The sequence below is a fragment of the Pararge aegeria genome, chromosome 11, assembly GCF_905163445.1.
Source record: "Pararge aegeria chromosome 11, ilParAegt1.1, whole genome shotgun sequence".
Taxonomy (NCBI): Eukaryota; Metazoa; Arthropoda; class Insecta; order Lepidoptera; family Nymphalidae; genus Pararge; species Pararge aegeria.
This window is the reverse complement of record NC_053190.1, coordinates 6146704-6168563: the sequence shown is the minus strand read 5'-3', so window position 1 is coordinate 6168563 and position 21860 is coordinate 6146704. Positions and strand designations below refer to the sequence as shown.

At 33.7% G+C, this 21860-nt stretch overlaps 4 protein-coding genes across 4 annotated transcripts; 2 read left to right on the top strand and 2 right to left on the bottom strand.

The window, feature by feature from the left end:
• Positions 1 to 1779: 1779 nt before the first annotated feature.
• LOC120627268 (T-complex protein 1 subunit delta) lies at positions 1780 to 11957 on the top strand. The gene is made up of 11 exons (XM_039895189.1): positions 1780 to 2010; positions 4393 to 4445; positions 4984 to 5073; positions 6103 to 6270; positions 6432 to 6573; positions 6978 to 7186; positions 7363 to 7502; positions 7837 to 8041; positions 8557 to 8848; positions 9116 to 9315; positions 11646 to 11957. Exons 1-11 carry the CDS (start codon positions 1905 to 1907, stop codon positions 11661 to 11663), a joined length of 1623 nt encoding a protein of 540 aa, XP_039751123.1. The 5' UTR covers positions 1780 to 1904; the 3' UTR covers positions 11664 to 11957.
• A 1881-nt stretch (positions 11958 to 13838) lies between these two features.
• On the bottom strand, positions 13839 to 15555 carry LOC120627269 (mediator of RNA polymerase II transcription subunit 8). The gene is made up of 4 exons (XM_039895190.1): positions 15208 to 15555; positions 14816 to 15061; positions 14243 to 14339; positions 13839 to 14144 (listed from the first exon to the last, which is right to left on the bottom strand). The coding sequence occupies exons 1-4, from the start codon at positions 15370 to 15372 to the stop codon at positions 13903 to 13905; spliced, it is 750 nt and encodes a 249-aa protein (XP_039751124.1). The 5' UTR covers positions 15373 to 15555; the 3' UTR covers positions 13839 to 13902.
• Positions 15556 to 15684: 129 nt separating this feature from the next.
• On the top strand, positions 15685 to 16842 carry LOC120627513 (rRNA-processing protein FCF1 homolog). Its single transcript, XM_039895518.1, has 2 exons — positions 15685 to 15816; positions 15891 to 16842. Exons 1-2 carry the CDS (start codon positions 15814 to 15816, stop codon positions 16503 to 16505), a joined length of 618 nt encoding a protein of 205 aa, XP_039751452.1. The 5' UTR covers positions 15685 to 15813; the 3' UTR covers positions 16506 to 16842.
• On the bottom strand, positions 16820 to 21079 carry LOC120627512 (DNA methyltransferase 1-associated protein 1). The gene is made up of 8 exons (XM_039895517.1): positions 20675 to 21079; positions 19872 to 20035; positions 19428 to 19646; positions 18906 to 19037; positions 18088 to 18354; positions 17646 to 17787; positions 17258 to 17412; positions 16820 to 17021 (listed from the first exon to the last, which is right to left on the bottom strand). Exons 1-8 carry the CDS (start codon positions 20877 to 20879, stop codon positions 16908 to 16910), a joined length of 1398 nt encoding a protein of 465 aa, XP_039751451.1. The 5' UTR covers positions 20880 to 21079; the 3' UTR covers positions 16820 to 16907.
• Positions 21080 to 21860: the final 781 nt, after the last annotated feature.

Genomic DNA, 21860 nt, shown 5'->3' with positions numbered 1-21860 from the left:
CTTTCTTACTAGAATCCAATAAAAGTCTTTCATCTGTGATGTTATTACTTCTCTAAAGTGTATACATGAGCGCACTATTAAAATGGCACTTATAATTCCTATAAAAGATTCCAAAGGCACATCTGTCAAAAAGTTGGTAACTTTCAATAGTGACATATAAACATCTACTGTGTATGTTATCATGATGTCTTTTACATGTTTCAAATAAGCTTTTACCAAGTAAGGTAGATGCACAGGCACAAATGTGAGCACTAGCCATAATGTATCACCTAAAAATATGATAGATGTCTTAAACATGTAAAGCACTTCACCAATTATGATAAACACTGTACCGAATGTCCATTTTATTTTGCTTATTATAATGTTAAACCTAACAAATGTTTCATTACACACAGTCATCAAAGTATCATGAAAACATAGCCACGGGTAATGTATCGCTTCAATTAATTCACTTGAAATATGTGGCAGATCCTCAGTAAATATGGACACATTGTCTTCGTAAACTATTTGGAAGAACTTTATCACGGTTAATAGGCTTCCAATTATGAATGAAGTGGTTGCTACAATTACTACGACAATCACTTCTCCTATTGATGATGTGATACCAACAAAGGTTTGTAGTAATGAAGCAAGGAAGTTCACAGCTTTGGCTACATAAGTAATCATTTTTTAAACACATCATATAAAAAAAGTACAGTTGAAACTAGTACTATGTCCAATTTAAATTTTTTACTACTTTTTATCCTTTATTTTTGAGATATGTCAATAACAAGTAACAACATGTCAAATTTTTCTTTATCCCCCATAGAGAATAGGCAAATGTATATCATTGTACAGCCATGTTTTCTATTCGTATCTTTGAAAATATTTGTTTAATCATATTCAATTTCATGCTAAGGCGTAAAGCCTAGAACAAGAAACTCCTCGGCAGAGTCAGCCAGCAGTAGGCGTTAAGTAGCTCTTTCATCTATCATGTTATTTAATTATTTACTCGATATCATGACTATACCTCAGATGAAGGAGCTACTGTATGACTTTATCTTATTGCTGTTTTGGCACTACGAAAAGCCATAATTCAAAAAAAGAAGAAGCGTTACAAGCTAAATCAAATATAAAGCTGAACATTTGTAGAGTGGGCTTGAAAAATAAACAAGTCCATAATTGACACTAAATGTTGACATTTCTTGTCAATGGATTGTATCAAAAACTATATAGTAAATTCACTATATAGTTTTTCACCTATATTTATGAAGGTCCTTTATCTGAGAGTAAATAAGTTCTAGTTATTCATTGTTCTTAGACCTAGACGGTCAAGCTATGGAGGGTAGAGGTAAGGAGAGTCATCTTATATGGGAGAAAAGTTGAAAAAGTGTCCAGTTGTATGCGCTAAATAACAGTTCAAAAATCCTCCACAATGGCGCTGGTGGATGCACAGGGTATGGTATGAATGTAGCAATCGTAGATGAATTGAAGTATGCCGAGTTAAAAAATTTAATGTCATTATCGACTAAAGTAGTTAATTATTGAGAATTTCAACAACTTACGTTGTACAAAATATTGTGGTAAATATAACCTTACTTCCTTGTATCTCCATACTTCCTTGTTTATTTTTCAAGCCTACTCTAACAATATTTATATTTGGCGCTTCTTTTAAGAGTTACCCTGATGCAAATGTGGCGCCATCCTAGTTTAATACATTTTGACGACACTTTTTCATATACACAGATGACTCTCCTTACCTCTACCCTCCATAGTGTCAATTTAAAATCGTCTGACGTCTGTCACTCTCTGTCAAAATAAAATTGGAATTTGTAAAGAAAACTTCTTTGTACCGATGATTAAAACTTTAAATCGAAATAAATCTTAATATTCAATTTACCGTTTCTTCTGGAATTAATCATACAATGGCGCCAAAGGCTGGTGGAGATTCCGCTAAGGTTAATTCAACCGTTTATAAAGATAAAAGCAAACCTACGGATATTCGCCTCAGCAATATAAATGCCGCAAAAGGTAACTTAAAGAATTAAATAATTTCATAAGTATTATCATCAATATGGTACAATTCAACTATTTGATCGATTTTTTTTCGATTTACTATTTTTTATACACTCGTTCCCTTTTACTTTTTATGCACCATACAACCTGAATAATTTCGATCACCTGTTATTTATTTTTTATTTTGTATCGAAACTACTCATAAAATTATGAAAATATTGTTATGAAAGTCTTCGATTTATCTAAAATAACTTAAACCATTGAGAAAATAGCATATTCTGGTACTATTTTCAGATAACCAAAATTTATATACTGAGAGCCGTGTGACTATTCTCATAAAGATTATTATTTTTCAATATTATTTCATGTAGTATAAAGTGTTTTTTTTCCGAGCTATGGTATTGACTGATTTTCAAATAGACTAAGGGTCAGTGCTCAATAACTTCCAAACTAGAAGGGTATGAAAACAACTGACAGATTACATGTACAAAAAAGCATACTGCATGGTAAAAAGATGCAAAATGTACTTAACTTAAGTATGGAAAGATTATGGCGTATTATTTTTTCCAGAAAGTTAACGATTTTTTTATCATTTTAACAGTTTTGCTTGTAAACATGCATTTTAATTAAATTTGCATTAAATCTGAAACCAATCGCAAAACTAGTCAGAATAAATAATAATATATCTGTCCTCTTCGTACGTTCTATGAGATATATTTATAAAAAGGACTATATTTGGCTAGATTTCTATGAGATAATTACAAGCATCTGGGTACAAAATTATCTGTTATAGCAGATAATTTTTATGGTGATTTTTATTTAAAATTATATAAAACTATATACATACAGGTTAACTATAGTCATTAAAATGTAATAGGCCCGTTTTGACACTTGTCATCGCGACGTAACTAGTTATGGAACCATAAGACTCTGTACTAGATACTCACGATAAATCAATTCAAGTCTGTATCAGTACTTGATTGATATTATTATGTATTGTAAAGTGTTCGTTCGTTGACTGGCTGTTGATTATACGTCCACTTTTCAATATGTTGAAACCGAGTTAGTACTATATAACAACAAACACCAAAATCGAGTCAAATCACTATGTTTAAATTAATGTCCAAAATAGAAGAGCCATAGTTAACGTAATAGTAAACAATATATATCAAACTTAAACGAGCGCACAGTCAACTTTACAAGATGAGGAACGAAAAACTGCGCAGTGCGCGCGGGGACGCTTCAGTCATGTGCCGCTTGGTCAGATACATCATCTCAGACTCATTATTTAGAACCCATTTTGAGAACCAAGCTCATTCTTTGCAGTAAAGATAACTACACAATATTTAATTTCGATATTCAGTAAAAAAATGGTTACAGCTCTAGTATAAAAAAAAAAAGACTGAGAACGTAACTGTTTTTGGAACGTTTCGCAACAATTATAAATTGCATGATACTATGAAGTAAGCGCAAAAAGAATACTCGCGATATATTCTTTCATATTAGTTAACGTCCCAAAAAAATTTACCTATTTTTTAAAACACTATGTAATTGATTTGAATTTTTTTGTTTCTTTCAGTTTTGTTCCAAGTTACATTCTATGGTCTTGCACAAATGTCAAAACGGGCCTATTACATTTTTCCGACTATAGGGACACTTTATGTAAATGTGTGTTAATTTTGTATGAGACCTGCTGTCCCATTCCTATTTTGTCAGTGGGTTAACTCTGATTATAGAGTCATAAGACTAAACAACTTGGTATTGCTATTGTAAGAGAGTATTTTACAGCCAGTGAATTAAAGATCATAATCAAGCAGGACAATGTAGTATCCCCCTGATTTTCAAAATATTCTTCAAAGAATTCCAGAAACTTCCCCCCTTCAAAAATAGTTTATAAACCATACCATGTTTCTCATAAACAAACTTCAAAAATATATTTTAGTAAGCAACACTGCAGTTTACTATCAGTTTTTACATTTGTAGACTTGTGATGCCATTGCAGTCAAAAGACCCCAAACAGACTTATAGCACAATTTATTTTAAATTATTGAATTTCAATTTTAATTAAAAATACTGAATGTGTGCCAAAATAAACTTATTTTTAGTTTTAGATGATAAAAAATCAGTCAAATACCCAAATATGTTGATGCTTGTAAACACTTAGTTTACAAGCATCAACATTTTTCATGCTTCTTTGCACTTAAAGCTAATCAGGAAAGCTATACCCTTAAATCTATGCTGTAATGCGAATTGATTTTCATACAAAATAGCTATTTTCTATAGATAAAATCTGAGTTTATAAATGATGTTGGGCCACATTTACTTCACAGATTTAGATTTCTTTCGCAAAGCACTATTAGATGTGCTTAAGTAAAACAATTATTATTATTTTTTCAGCCGTATCTGATGCCATCCGGACCAGTCTGGGCCCCAGGGGAATGGATAAGATGGTAAATAAATAAACCCTTATAACCCAGCAGTGGATCGATAAGCAGAGGATGATGATGTCTGTTATATGATTAGATAAACTGCCAATAACTTTTGACACAACATCATCATCATCATCATCACATCAACCCATTGCGGGCCAATTGCTCTAGATTCCATTCATTTCTATATAGGTACTATTTAGTACAATTATGGTACAGTTATTATTTGAAAGATTTCATCATTTTTCCAATACTACATGTGGCACCCTCCAAACATTTACCAAAATTGTCTTTATAATTTTATGTAAAATTCAAAATCTGTTCATAGGTTTGTAGGCTTACTAGTTTCATCATCATCTTAACTGATGGATTTCAACTGCTCGATTAAGATCTTTTAATGGCCCTTGCATACCATACCAAGTCAAAACCTCAGATTAATACAATTTAATGTTTATATTTTATTTAGTAGTTAGCCAATGACATATTTTTCTTTTTTTGGGACTGGTCACAGGAATGATTTTGAGTATCTTATTGTAATAGTTAATGCTTTTTATTATAGATCCAAGCAGCTAATGGTGAAGTGACTATAACAAATGATGGTGCCACTATCCTCAAACAGATGAGTGTGATTCACCCTGCAGCAAAAATGGTATTAATAATACATGTATTTGAATTTATTTTGTACATTTATTAGTAAGATTTGTTACTATTAGTAACTGTAACTATTAGTAAATGTACAGAATAGCTATATTATCAAAAAATAAGTTACTAGATACTACAACTAAAACTGTGAAAAAGTTTTGTTAATTCCTACAGCAAATATACAATTATTATGGGAAATTATTGGTAACCATTTCGTATTTTTATGCAGTAAATCGTGATCTACGTACGCATCTATACTGAATCAGCATACCTAAATAGCTGCATGTGGTGTCGCCGGGCTAGTCTCGAGAAAAAAAAGGGGGGGTTGGGGGGGGTGGGGGCAACAATAATACACATATAATAATGTAACATACGCGCGCCACATTGTCGCGCTGATTTGTAGTATACTTTGCACACGCATGTTTTATTTTAATATTACCGTGTTTTGTGGGGATTTATTTATGATGACCTGTTTACTTTGCACCTCACTGCAAGTTATATGTATGAAGAAAGACCAATTTTAGTTTAGCTAGGGTCTACAGATTTGAAAAATAGTTTTTGTTTGAGACAGTATACTTCTTATGTGGTCCCATTTTCGTGAGGTCAAGATGCGTACAAAACTAGTAATACTAGTTACTAGTTAGTGGTACTTTCCTATATAAAAAGAAATAAGATGTATATGATCTGTACATAGTAAATTTCCACATATTACCTGGCACCAACTTAAAAAAGTTGTGTGGTTTAGTTGTGAAAATGAAACAGACAATTTATATTCTCATAATCGGTTTCCACGCGAAATCGTACCGAAACGCTAAATCTCTTTACGGCACATCTTTGTCGGTTGGGTGGTATCCAGATACGGCCTAAGCTTCCCACCGGTCCAGACCATAGCAAATTCTTAAATTATAAATTCCCAAATTGCCTGTCGGGCATCGAACCAAGAACACCGAATCAAAAAACACAAAGGAAGTTAAGAATTTGAAACAGTAAGTACTTGATATTTAAATTTTTCTATAAATAGGTTGTTCAATTCTAGCTGGTGGAGTTATCCAGGGCTCAAGATATAGAAGCAGGAGATGGCACAACTTCAGTGGTAGTGATTGCAGGAGCCTTGCTTGATGCTGCTGAGAAGTTGCTTCAGAAGGGTATCCACCCCACAGTTATATCTGATGGTTTCCAGAAGGCTCTACAAATGGCTCTACAGGTTGTTTATTTTTATATCCAAGACAGTACATTTTTTGCCTTTTGATATTAACATCATTTCATATTATGAATTTTTCAAATGCTTAGTTGTTTTTTTGCTTGTACATTATTTAAATTTATGGCACCGTTTAAAAATTTCATTTCTAACAATTATTTAAACAGGTAGTAGAAGGTATGTCAACACCAGTTGATCTGACAAATGAAGATGCATTACTAAAAGCGGCTGCTACATCTTTGAATTCCAAAGTGGTGTCCCAGCATTCAACTATATTAGCTCCAATTGCAGTACAAGCTATCTGCACAGGTTAGTATAAAGTATTTATTATTTAATTGACAAGGGTCATAGAAAACATCAATTACAGGTAACTTATGCTTTAAGGCTGATCCTATCAAATGTGATCTATTAAGATGGCATTACTTGGTAAGTCAATAATATGAACAACAGCCTTAATTTCCTCTTTTCTGTGATGAATTGAATCAGGTCCTATCTATCTTGTCTAAAAAATTTTGGTCTCAGTTGCAAATGTTAGTTCCTTTTAGTTGTCTCCTGAGGATATTTCTTTTATATTCCCTTTTATTAAATAAAAATGAAATTGTAATCCCAAGTTATTCAGCCAACCAGGCAAGGTTTTTGACTTGAAAAAGTTGATATATAGCCTAGAGGATTGGTTGAATTTTATTTTATCAATATTTTGTTGTAATCAACAGTGATGGAGCCGATACCCGGCGGCGTTGGAGCGCGTGTAGATCTCCGCGACGTGAAGGTGATCGAGCGCATCGGGGGCACCGTGGAGGACACAGAACTGGTGCAAGGTCTGGTCATCCCGCGCAGACCTGCCAACGTCAACGGCCCAAGCCGCATTGAGAAGGCCAAAGTTGGCCTCATTCAATTCTGCATTTCCCCACCCAAGACAGATGTAAGCTATTGCCAATATTGGCGTAGAGGTTTTCGATAATTGAAAGAACATTGTAACTTCTGTAAAATAAAATAGCTTATTTCACAAGTATTACAGTACAGTATAACATTAATACATTAGAATTATAAATATAGGTTGCAAAAAAATTCTTAAGTCAATAATTTTTTTGTTATTAGATGGACCACAATGTTATTGTATCTGACTATGCTGCAATGGACCGTGTGTTAAAAGAAGAACGTCAGTACATTTTAAACATTGTGAAGCAAATTAAAAAAGCTGGTTGCAATGTCCTTTTGGTTCAGAAGTCCATTTTAAGGTTTGTACAAGATGTTTTTATACACTATTTTTCTCCACAGCTTGAGTTGAGTTTTTAGTGCAATAGTATATACTAGCTGTTGCCCGCGTTTATTACGAATTCCGTGGGAAACGTTAGTTTTCCTGGCCCAAAATATAGCCTATTCTACTCTACTCTACTAACTATTCTAAAAACCAAGTTTATGGGTTGCTGAGTTTAACAATTTAACACGCAAAACGCAAAAATTAACATGTCAAAACGCTTGTAAAAATAAACAGTGACTTAAGAGATTGACTTATGAATATAAAAAAATCTTGTTAAGATACTTAACTTATTTAAGTTTTATTTCTTGCAGAGATGCTCTCTCAGACCTTGCTGTTCACTTCTTAGACAAAATCAAGACAATGGTCATTAAAGATATTGAAAGGGAAGACATTGAGTTTGTTTGCAAGACACTGGGATGTCGGCCAATTGCTTCCTTGGACCATTTTACTGCAGAAAATATGGTTACTGTGGACCTTGTAGAAGTAGTGAACGAACCAGCAGGAAAATACATCAAGGTAATAAAACACTAAATTGAAAATTAAGCTTACTTTTTAAAAGTGTTGACTTGTGGATATTAAAATTTACTAGCATGAATGCTTAAAAACTGGTGGACATTTACGAGCACCGAAAATGCATTGAAGCAACGGTGGGTCTATACCCTAAAATATTCTCACCTATGTAAAACGAGCACCATGCAGTAGGACGTAAATACACTGCAGATGATGAAAATATAAAATATTTTTTAGCTTGGTTGGTTAAAAATCATAAACCTCACATTTAACTTTATATTAGGGTAACCATTAGGTTACCCTAATATAAAGCCCTATACCCTAATATACCCTCACATTTAACCTATTAAGGTTAAATGTGAGGTTCATAATTTTATCTCTTATACTCTTTATCCATCTCAATCTCTGTAGATTTCAATTCTGCAGTGTATGAAATGCAGAACTGAGACTTCTGATATCTACAAGGATAGGATTTTTTTTAAAACCAGCTTAAAAGCATTGAATCAATGCCGTGTTTTCAGATGACTGGGCTGGCGGGAGCGTCGGCCGGCGGACGCACGGTGTCGGTGCTGGTGCGCGGATCGAGCGGCGCCGTGGTGGCGGAGGCGGCGCGATCGCTGCACGACGCGCTGTGCGTGGTGCGCTGCGTGGCCCGCCGCCCCGCGTTATTGGCCGGTGGCGGTGCTCCCGAGGCTGCAGCGGCCGCGGCGCTCGCTCGGGCCGCCATTGCCGCGCCCGGCGCCGACCACTACTGCCTGCGAGCCTACGCCGACGCGCTCGAAGTTATCCCGTCCACGCTCGCAGAGAACGCTGGCAAGTACACTTTCTACACCCTCACGAGCCGTAACACAATGAGAACTAGCAGTAACTAATATCTACCAGGCCATAATTCTGTCCTTGCTGTTTCATGGCAGGTCAAATTAACCGAATTAACTAGTTGAAGACAAGTTTTGTGATAGATTAAAAGTAACTAGTTCTGCAGATTTGATCTTTTTCTCTATTAATGGAAATCACTATAAATGACTTATACGAAATAGTGTCGCGTATTTGGCGGAGTTACAATACCAATTTGGCCCATAGGTTTGAATCCAATCGAGACGGTGACAGAGCTGCGTGCGGCGCACGCCAACGCTGCGGCGAGCGGCGCGGGCGTCAATGTGCGGCGCGGTCGCGTCACCGACATGCGTCACGAGCACGTGCTGCAGCCGCTGCACGTGACCGCGTCAGCGCTCGCGCTAGCCACCGAGACTGTGCGGGCCATTCTTAAAATTGATGACATAGTAAGTGCATTTTGTTGACCTGCCGGGCGCAGTGGTGAACTAAATGGGAGGTCCCGGGTTCATTCCCCAACAGGGACAATTTGGGAATTCATAATTTCAGATTTTTCTCTGCTCTGGTTTTATGGGAAGTTTCGGCCTCTATCGACAAAGACGTGCCGCCAAACGATTTAGCTTTCCGGTATGTCGCGTAACAATTAAGCCCAATACAATCTTATACTGCATCATAACTTACTATCAGGAGAGACTTCCGTCACTGGGTAACTTGTAGCTGAATAAGAATAATATATATGTACACAAAAATCTAAAGTCTAAATTTTGTCAGGACTAAAATTAGTACTGTTCTCACAATATATTATATTTCATGTACTTTTATTCTGTAACAGATATTTCGCTATTTAATGCTGCTGTTGTTATTCTCTTTATCTTTTTCTCAATAACCGAATGCAGCCTTTTCTTTTTGCAATACATTTTGTAACTTTTTATCCTGAAATCAGGCTTTACAGCAAATGATAATTTGCCATATGATGTCAATTCTGTTGTACACATAAATTTCTAATCTTAACTAAATTGATTAAAAATAATGATATCGTTTTTTACGTAAACGATAAAAAAACTTGGGTGTAAATTATTGCTCTAACCAGGTTGCTCTTCTAAGTGTTTAAACACACTATGCCGAAAATACGCGTCCGAAGTTCCGTGGCTGATTTTACGTTCCGACGCATTCGGCTGATATGACACACGATAAGAGCCGAATTTACGCGGCAGAAATTCAGTTGTGTAACTAGGTGTGGGCAATCAGGGTCTAGAGCGTGTTATCTACATAGCATGTAAAACAAAGTGATCTTGTTAAGGTTCCGTTTTTCCTTTTGAGGTACGAAACCCGAAAAATTGACTATTTTACAGTAATAGCAATTGCTGAGGCCTTACAAGAGGATAAATACAGAAAAGAAATGAAGAATGGTGCACCCATTGAATTCTACCAGCCTCCCTACCCCCAGATCTTTGTCGACAATCGTACCGAACTTTGGTCGCGTATAATGTGTTGTTATACAAAACATTGCCGCCGAATCGGTGCCAAACTTACGCCCGACCGAAGTTCGACTGTACGCTATAACGCGACTTAATTTCGGTTTAGTGTGTCATCAGTAATAAAATATCTTGCAGGTGTAGTCACGATGAACTTCGGTCGCGTATTTTCGGTATGGTGTGTTTAAACAGTAATAATTTAAAATGACATTGTGATATGGTGATAAAAAAAAAAAAAAAACACCCGGCTAAGTTTGTTGAGGGCTTCTTCTTAGACCGGGACGCGTTTGGAACCCTCGTAGCTTTAGTTTTAAGTTTACGAATATGGTTATCGCCATCATCTCACTACCGTGTAATTCTTATGTACGCATCAAAAGTGCCACCTATGGGCCCTACTTGAATAAAGATATTTTTGACTTTGACTTTGACTTTGACATTGAACATTGTGGAAAGCACAGCACTGCTTCTAGACCTGTGTTTATACAAGCCAATTGATGGAAAAAAATAGCAGGTTATATAAAAAAAAAGTCAATCGTTTTCATCAATAAGGCATTTTCAAGCACAACACAAATACAGTAAACACTTATACAGATATGTTACACATTGCAGTTTCTCCCTACTTATTTGCTTTTATTATATTTTTTTTACTATTTATGATATGAGTATGCTAAATTAAACTTAATCGAGGCGGTACTAAGCGCGCGAGACGTAAGCGAATGCGATAAGTAAGCCGAGAAAGTAAAGATCATTACACTTCGCGGAAAATTCAGACCATTTTTGCTGTTACATTTTAATAGCAACCAGCTATTCATACCTGATTCGATTATTTTTTTCGGTTGACGCAAATCTATTGTTCTACAGTTCAAAAATGGCACAATGGTATTTTTCGCGCCCCCAAGTTTTAACATGTGTTTAGGGCTGTATGAGAAATGAATGTTTCATTTTATCAAATTTGATGAATATGATAAAATTAAATGTTCATTTCTCGTAGGTACACAATATTTGTTCATTGTGGAAATGCATAACAGCTCTTTGTTGGTTAAAAAAACGATTCTGACTGTGGGTAAATTAAAAATGCTCAATCTTCAGACATATAACTTAAGGTGACATATCAACTTACTTTTATCGGGACATCATAAATAAAACATGTGTCTTAATATCTTGGATTATGAGCCTGATGTTATAATTAAGCCCTTGTTACAAGCAAGTGTGATGAAAAATCTTTTTAAGTATAGCAGTCCATGAACAGATCCCTGCCTATTTGGAACAGTTCAGGTACTACTAAACCTTGTTTTTTTTTTCAGATCAATACAGTTAATTAAGCACCATCACCATTGAAGATAATAATCGCTTAAAACTAACAAAATAGTTTCTCAAAATGAAAGTATTATTTTTTCTGTATAACCATCTTGAGTGACACTTCAAAAGATATGATTGTTATTTTAATATGAAGTACCATAAAGCAGTTTAATATTTTAATTCACATTTCAAAGTATGTTAGAGAATTAATGTTTATTTTAACAAATGAGATGTCATTTGAGCTTGTATTGTTAGAGGAAGGAATAAAGAAAAGAAGCCTTGGAAGACTAATTTATTAATAAATTACTGAGACAATATTTATGTATTTTTATTAGTTAAATCTATTATTCTTAACATGGTTTTTTTTTTACCTTCAGTCTGTTGAAATGGTGTGAACACATACTGTAATAATCCATTAATGTTGGTTTGATTATCACATTCGAATGTGCTTAAATTTGTTAGAAATTAAAGGTCACCAGGAGCCGATTTATTGAGCATTAAAAATTTTCAGTTTTCACCTTTTCAGTGGCTGCTAATAAGTCACGGTTTTTTCGGTTGACGCAAATCTATTGTTCTACAGTTCAAAAATGGCACAATGGTATTTTTCGCGCCCCCAAGTTTTAACATGTGTTTAGGGCTGTATGAGAAATGAATGTTTCATTTTATCAAATTTGATGAATATGATAAAATTAAATGTTCATTTCTCGTAGGTACACAATATTTGTTCATTGTGGAAATGCATAACAGCTCTTTGTTGGTTAAAAAAACGATTCTGACTGTGGGTAAATTAAAAATGCTCAATCTTCAGACATATAACTTAAGGTGACATATCAACTTACTTTTATCGGGACATCATAAATAAAACATGTGTCTTAATATCTTGGATTATGAGCCTGATGTTATAATTAAGCCCTTGTTACAAGCAAGTGTGATGAAAAATCTTTTTAAGTATAGCAGTCCATGAACAGATCCCTGCCTATTTGGAACAGTTCAGGTACTACTAAACCTTGTTTTTTTTTTCAGATCAATACAGTTAATTAAGCACCATCACCATTGAAGATAATAATCGCTTAAAACTAACAAAATAGTTTCTCAAAATGAAAGTATTATTTTTTCTGTATAACCATCTTGAGTGACACTTCAAAAGATATGATTGTTATTTTAATATGAAGTACCATAAAGCAGTTTAATATTTTAATTCACATTTCAAAGTATGTTAGAGAATTAATGTTTATTTTAACAAATGAGATGTCATTTGAGCTTGTATTGTTAGAGGAAGGAATAAAGAAAAGAAGCCTTGGAAGACTAATTTATTAATAAATTACTGAGACAATATTTATGTATTTTTATTAGTTAAATCTATTATTCTTAACATGGTTTTTTTTTACCTTCAGTCTGTTGAAATGGTGTGAACACATACTGTAATAATCCATTAATGTTGGTTTGATTATCACATTCGAATGTGCTTAAATTTGTTAGAAATTAAAGGTCACCAGGAGCCGATTTATTGAGCATTAAAAATTTTCAGTTTTCACCTTTCCAGTGGCTGCTAATAAGTCACACATGATAGCTGACCAAGTCAGTAGAAGTAGGATAAACATAAACCATTTGATTTCTATTTCAAATTCGGAATATTTATCTTAAGACCTTCCCTAACTTTTGAAAGAAATAAAGTAAGGAATAAATAAAATTATATTTTGAAAAAATAACTAAATAAAAGAAATAATAGCAGGCAAACAAGCAAGTGGGTCACCTGATGTTAAGTGATCACCGCCGCCCATAAACATCTGCAGCACCAGAGAAGCCACCGATGTGTTGCCTTGGAATTTCTTTATCCACCCCTTGAATAACCCTAGATTGTAGTTTTGAGGGAACACGTAAGATGGGAGGTTGTTCCACAATTGTCAGAGAACAGTGTATGAGGTGTCATTGCAAACAACTCTGTGCCCTAGAGACACAAAACTGCAAGTCAATTTGTGATTGTCAACAAGTTGAACAGCCCACTTTAATAAGGAATAAATGTAATTATTTATGAAAAAAAAACATAAAATATGTACAACATTTTGTGAATACACATATCAATTATTATTGATCTTGATTAGTTGCAAAAGGCAAACTGGGTCTATGTGAACGAGGCAGGCAAATTTTGTAAGGTGATCACAAAAAATTAAACTTATTTTTTGGAAATTAAAAAGACCTACTAGCAAACTATTATTTTAATAACTCATTACTTATCACTGAACATGTATAGTATGTAATGTATTATTGTCTATAGGGATGAATCTGATTAGCTGCTTTGATATTTGTCTTTATAGCCGAAGGTGCTTTGGGCATTGTTGGTGCAGCAGGGCCCATATGTGGTGTTTGTCCACGAGTGGGACCCATGCCAGGAGCCCCAACTCCTGGTGGTAAGCTAGGAGGCATTCCAGGTCTTAGGCCTTTTCCAGTTCCAACAGCTGTTACTAATGCATGGGTATCTGCAATACTATGTGTTGGCTGCATACCTAAAAATAGTAAAAAGCAATAGGTAGACAAAAAACAAATGTAAAATTTAAATATTTTGATTGTGTATTAGTTAAACCAATACAAGCTTTTTGCTTACCAGCCGATCTCATAGATTCTCCTTCCCAATCCTCACGACCTTTTGATATAATTTCCCACACATGGCTCACAACCTTAGTAAATTGTGCCACTTGTTTCTATGAAAGAATTATATATAAGTTAATATTGAGTTTAATGTGTAGAAAAGAATATTATGCTGTCAAACAAATCAAATTTCCTGAGGCTTTATTATATGGCTACAAAATTAAAGCTATTTGGTGTTTTATAATACATACATACATACATAAGAAGATAGCTTTCTGTTTCTGTACTACTTTTTATAAATAAAATAATGAAAAAAACACATTTGATAAAGTAAAATGTCAAATATTTTTTTGGTTAAAAAAAAGCCCCATCTTAGCATGGAATGATTGCAGCCACAGCCAAATTTGTACTGGAATAAAAAAAATATAAATATCTGAGTCTCATTTAGAAAGGCATACTCATCATACTGCCTGGCGAGCCTTAATAAGTAAAGCTAGCATAGATAGTCAAAACCTTCAGCCATGAGGTAATGAAGAAGAAGAAAAAAAGCTGCTGTGTGTTCAAGAAGTGGCCTTATGCTCATGTTTACCTGTGCAGTATCAAAGTTCAGGGTGCTAGCTTTATGGTTAAGCTGCTGTAGTCTCTGTTCTGCCTGTGGTTCAGGCTTAGTGCGCAACAGATCTGGCACTAAGTCATGTGTGCAGGCAGGAACTCTACATTCTGTCAGACGTGCTAGTTCTTCATCTCGCTCACATCCTAGCTGTAGTGGCAGCACTACCACTGACCTTAGCGATGGAGCTAACTCAGCTTGTAATATTTTACTTAAACCTGTCAACTAATGACAATAAATGTTGTATCAGGATTATTTTTAACGCAATTTTAAGTTATATGAATAGGACATATAAGAAAATGTAATTAAAAACATCTGCCCTGTAGAAATTTAAATTATTATCTTTGAAATTTAGATAAAAGTGAACTTACATGACCCGATAAGATGGCATAATTATCTAAAAACGTAGGCCAGTTTATAGTTTCGTATTCTGTTTCTAACTTTGAGATTAACGCCTGGATAGCACTTTTGAGATCATTTACTCTATTTAGAATTGCATGTAAAGTGGCTTCTAGTTGCTTCTCTTCACGTTGCATACTTAGAAAATTAACGAGATTAAACTAGTAACTGGAGTGAAATTTTTTAAATTAAAAAGGTGTATTCTACAACCGAATAAAATTTACGGTACTTCGTTAATATTACTATTTCTCACTGTAAAGCTACAAAAGTTAAAATAATGGTTAAATTATAGGACAAAATTAAAATATGTACCTATAATAATATTATTGACATTTGCTTTGGGTGACATTCACAGAGTATTTTTTAAAATTAATCTGTACTTTAATCTGAGTTTTTATCACAGACAACTTATTATTTTATTATCTATGACAATAATAAGCTCAGTTATGGTTTTCTACAGATAACGTCAAAACTAACCTAAAATTTCGCATGTTGTTATTGATATTTTTAGAGAATTGGTTAATTTGAAATATTTATCTAAACAAAACTACCAAATATTCTATTATAAGTGAATAAAAATGGTGAGGGTTATTACTTTTTTTTACTATGCAATAGGAAGATCAGAAATACATTATTTAACGTAAATTTCTTACAGGGAAAGCAACGCAAAACTAGAAAAATAGTTGAGAAAAGATTTGCACAAATGAAAAAAGTTATTAATCCAAGAGACAGCAGGATAAAAGCCCAAGAAAGAGCAGAGCCGAAGAAAAAGAAAAAAAGCGATCCACATGAAGTTAAGCTACGGGAAGTGACACAAACTAGTTCAGCTTTATTCTTTCAATATAATACTCAGCTGGGTCCACCGTATCACATCCTTATTGATACAAATTTCATTAACTTCTCTATAAAAAATAAATTGGACATAGTGCAGAACATGATGGATTGTTTGTATGCAAAATGTATTCCTTATGTCACTGACTGTGTTATGGGTGAGTTGGAAAAGCTAGGAAGGAAGTATCGTGTAGCATTAAGGATAATAAAGGATCCACGATTTGAAAGAGTTGCATGTATGCATAAGGGAACATATGCTGATGATTGTATAGTACAAAGAGTAACACAGCACAAATGTTACATTGTAGCAACAAATGACAAAGACTTAAAAAGAAGGCTCAGAAAGATACCAGGTGTTCCGATAATGTATGTTGCACAGCACAAATATACAATTGAAAGAATGCCAGATGCTTATGGAGCACCTAAGGGAGCTGTATAGTGCCCGTTTTCATCAAATACAAACAAGGCAATAATTAACTCCTAATCTAAGGATATTCATAGGCATACATCAAATTTTGACCGATAGTTATCACCTAAGAGTTGGTGAATCATTTTTTATCAGAAAACACCTAAAATATTAGGCATTAAATTTAGGTGTTTCCTGTGTTTTGTGAAAATGGGCATCAGTGAGTCCATGAAATAAGACACCTAATAGAATATAAATGTGATTATTTTGTTTCATTGTACCAGAAGTACCTAACATTTTTGAAATCAAAAATATTCTTAGCTGGACTCATGAGGCTGGCTAATTAATAATAAAAATACTTTTACACTTACAATAGCTATTTTATTTTAATACAGATAAGTCAGGACCACTGTTAGAAGCATCAATGTATAATAATTAAATAGTTGTATTAAGAGCACTTGGGGATCCAACAACATCAATTATCTCCCCAACAGGTTTTGCTTCTCCATCTGCATTTGAGTTACATATTGATGCTGGAATGTTCAATGTCTGTAACAATAGGTATATAAATTATGTTAGGATTAAATAATTAAAAACAGCCTCTGTACCTTTAGCAGACCCACATGCTGGTTCATCATAAAGTTTGGGAATTCAAATTTAACAACAAACAAAAGAATGAGATTGATTTTGTTCAAGAGGAATATTTTAAAAACTGTAGATCAGAACCAGCAAACTGAACTACTGACCATTAATTTAATTTAAAAGTAGATAATATAACAATATACCTTTCCGGGGTTCAGGGCTTCATACTGATGTCGTAAGGCTTGCAATTCAAATTCGTAAGAAGCCAGTGCATTCTTCAAATCCAATGCAAGTGCTAGATCTGAACGCAGTTCATTGAAATGTTTGCAAATTGCTTCTGTAGGAGTTGGTGCAATGTCTATAATTGTAACACAATAGAAATTAGTTTTTCAATTTTGTCATTCTACTCTTAAGAGGTTTGGAGGAGAGATTATTTTTATTATTACCTACACTTGTATGTAGGAAATATTAATTTTATAGCTTATAACTTTTTTTATTTGAATAGTTGTATAAAAAAAAAGAAAATACTTTCTTTAAATAAACATAATTTCCACTTATTATATAGATCTATATATAAACAGACTTTCATACCAATGTTCATAAGTCTCAGTTCTTGCTCAATAGCTTTAGTTTTACGCTGCCCAACTCCAGGTGGGAGCTTCATACGCTGTGACCGCAACCATACTCCTGTTCCACGTGCCTCAGGAAACTTTATACCGGACCACTCAACTGTCTGTAAGATATTAATATAATGAAATATTTAATAATTTGTTTTGCATTTTATTTGCAGCCTAAAGCTAAGTTTATTCAGTCCCACAAGCATTTTTTTTTGTATGCTTGTCTCTCATAACAAACTGAGATTTGTTAACATAATCAGAAGTATTAGTAATACTTAAATATTGTTCTAACTTTCTGAATTTCTGCTATAGGTTTAGGATAAATAAACTTATTAAATATGATGTTATTAATAGTAGCTATAAATGTAGAGAGACTGTAAGGATACATAATACAACTACAATTAATAGTAACTGACCACAGTTTCTACAGTGCGAATGGGTCTCTGTTGTGTAGTTAGTTTCTTCTTGTGTAGTTTTCTATCATGTCTTCTTGCAATGTTGGAGACAGCACTAGTTGGGGTATTGGGTCCATCATTGACAATGCTGGCTTGGCTGTTTGTGATTCCATTGCCACTATCAGCTCTGGATATTAACTTTTGTAAATCCTGGGTCTTTCTTTCTCTTTCCCGTTTCCGTGCTTCTATTTTTTTTAGCTCAGCTAACAACATTTGTTCCTCATCAATCTAGAAATAAGAAAAATGACATCATAAAATCGTAATTTTGTTAATGATCAAAAGTTTTGAATTGCTTTTATTTTTACCAATTGTCCTGCTATAGAGATGGTTTTCATATACTACATACTAGCTGTGCGATGCAGTTTCAACTGCATAAACTACAGGATGCAGCATGTACTTCAACAACTTTGCTCAGTAAATCAGCTACCTAACAAAGATTTTTTACAAATGTACTGTTGGATACAAATAACTGATAATAATTTCGGGCCTAAGAGACTTGATTGATCCAAGTCAGTAAATGAATGGGTGCTCGATTTTGGATAATTGAAGAGAATAGGGTACACATAAGTTTCAGCTCCTATAGTTACAAAAAACAAAACGTTAAAGGAAGAATCAAAATGGCATTGTTAGTTGACTCGTATGCAAGTTACCAAATTGCATTCCCTATCCTTATCAATTGTTTTTGCGTGAAGCCCGAACTATATCATATTTGTATAGACATTGGATAAAATAGAAAAAAAATACAATGACCTGTTTTTTTTGCAACATAAATATTGTACCTGTTCTTGTGTTCTCTCAAAGAGTCTTTTTAATTGTTCTTTCCTTTTTCTCTCATGTTCTGCATCATAATGATATACTCGCTTTTCTCCATTTACCATTGTTACTGTGTTAGACCAAGGATTTGTTTTTACCTAAAATGTAAAAAAAAAAATGAGGAGTGTGGAAAAATGTAACTGTCAGTTTCTTTTTAATTAATTATTAGGTGTTTTTTTTACAAAGTGGCACAGTGTTACTCCAAAATGAGAACCAAACTTAAGAATAAACTTTTCAGAAATGATACAAGTCAAATTTCTAACAGTCAAAGCATACCTAGCCCAAATTTTTGTGCTTGGCAAAAATACATAAAATACATAGGGCAGGTACCTTGCATGAGTGTACCAGACTATCTGCAAACAGGGAGTGGCGAATGATTGTGAGGCGAGTAACAACTGCCATAAACAATATCCCACCGTGATGACCACAATCACTCTGGCAAGAGTGTTACGACAAAGAAGAAGAAAAATACATAATAAACTAATTACCTTGCTTAGAATAGCACATATGTTATAATATCTTTCTTTCAGGTCCTCAACACTTCTGTCCCTAAAAGCAGCACGGTCCCAACGATCATGTATCACAATAAAACGAAGGTCAAACCTTTGACAAAGATCCATCAAATGGTCACTTTCTGCTTGACTCCAGTCTTCAGACTTTAGATATTGATTATATTCTGATTCAGAGTATGATGGTATTGATACTTGCTGCAATAAAAAATTAATAATTATCATTGGTACACCTGTCCTATAATCAGTAAATATCCAAAAGAGCAATTTCATTAGGCATTCTTTTTTATTATTTTGAAAAGTATGCATCAGGAGGCTGGTGGGCTGACGCCCAAGTATTGGCAGAACAACAATACCCAGATTTTGAATTTCAACTGTTCATTAAGTTCTTATTCAGCATAAAGAGTTGAGAGAGATAAAGACCTTATTGAATTGTGCAAATGGATATTCCTTGGCCTCATCAGCAGCTCTCTTCCAGTGGTGAAATACAGCATTATCTTTTCGTGCTGGATTAGTAAATGGTGCCCATACCCACTTTCTGACTTTTCTCATACCAAGCTTGGCTTTTGTTTGTTTATATGCTTTGCCTGAAATATTTAAACAATAATTACAGTAAAAATCTTCTGAAAAGAGCATGATTCTATTAAAAACCAACTTTTATAGAAAAAAAGATAAGAGAGGATTATGGAAAAGGCTGAATAGGAAAGCTTCTAGATAATATTATAAAAGTTAGTAATTATATTCTTTTAAAGTGTCGACAAACAATACTATTAAAAAAAAATCATAAAGAAACACATTTTTTCATATACATTCTTACTGCAAACAAACATTGAATCAAAAAAGAACAAAATATTCACCAAAAGAATAAATCAGACCAAGAAAACCCTGTTTGTATTAGATATAACATTTTTGAGTATGGCTATAACATTTTACACAGCTAAATAAAGTAATTGAGGCCAAATTGTAGGAAAAAGATGATAAAAGCGGAAAAGTTTTCTTGATTGCACTGATCTCAGAAATAACAGTCCATAGGAATTTGACTTTTGATAGCCTACATTGAGGACGATAATATTTAAGTTCTACTATATCATTCCACAATCTATTGAAACCCCAGACATTCCTTACAAAATGGAAACCAATAAGTAGAAGGCTGATTTGTTTTTTCGAAATACTTTAATAGCAGGTTAAGTTTTATATAACAGGACAAGGTTTTATAAAATACTAACCAGTGTCTGTAGGAAGTAGTGGCGGTAGATCCTTGTTATCATTATATAGGAGAGCAAATACTTCGCGGTGCATGCCTTCAGGACGCCGAACAGCTTTGGTAGTAACATACTTCTTTTTTGCTTTGTCGCCGTGAATAATACTTTCTCTTGTTATTTCAGATGCTCCGGGTTGCTCTATATCTAATATATCTAAAATATCTGCCATTGTTATAAATTATTGTTTACCGTTGAAGATACCGGGATTTTACTGGCAATTGTAATCAAAATGTCACAGAACTTTAATTGGGTAGATTACGAATGGAATTCGAAAATGTGATAATCAAGATATTATATTATGTTATGTTGCAAAGAAAGTAATTTTGTATTAAATAAAAAACTACAATCGATATGTAGGTACTAATTCTTTTGGTAATTTTGACAACTGTCACTACAGGACACAGAATCATAACCACAGCCTAGACCCTAGATACCTGTCACAAATTGTTGTACTTTTAAACTTATGAAATTATGGCGTGGGGGCTTAGCTCTTTAGAATATTTGACAACTGATATAAAACCGCAGCGTACCAGACAAGAATTTCCAGACCAGATTCATATTCGATATTAACAATTGACGAAGTTTAATTAATTATTGATATAGTAGGTGTATAAACATACAGTACATATTATTAATTCAGCAAAGAAGACATACAAATAGAACTATAATTAAAAAGTGTCGGATTTTTATTTGTTCAAACAAAACTAACTTGTTTATTATAAAAATATCTCGAATTTTCCTTAGATGTATTTTGCAACTTTGCGTCATATTAATCTAGTATTCAAAAAAATTTCAATTGCTAGTTTTAAAATATTTCTTATTGTATATGCTGACGAATCAAACATATGAAAATCAAGCAACAAAATTAAATAAAACCAAGTTTATCATGGATTTCATTAAGTTTAATCATTTTATAAAACATTTCCAAATAAAAATGATGAATATCCTAAAATATTTGTTTCCCTATTCTTATAGTATGTTTAACTTCTAATCACGGAGTCCAAGGTCGAACATAGAGTTCGAGTTTTGTTAGGCTGATTATTGTATTGGGTTTATCTTTCATGAAAATTCTTCGCTTCTACCAGCCTAGAGTTAGAAAGTTTGAGTTGTTTCATACGCTGAGGATCATGTCAAGCTGTCAGTCCCAGTC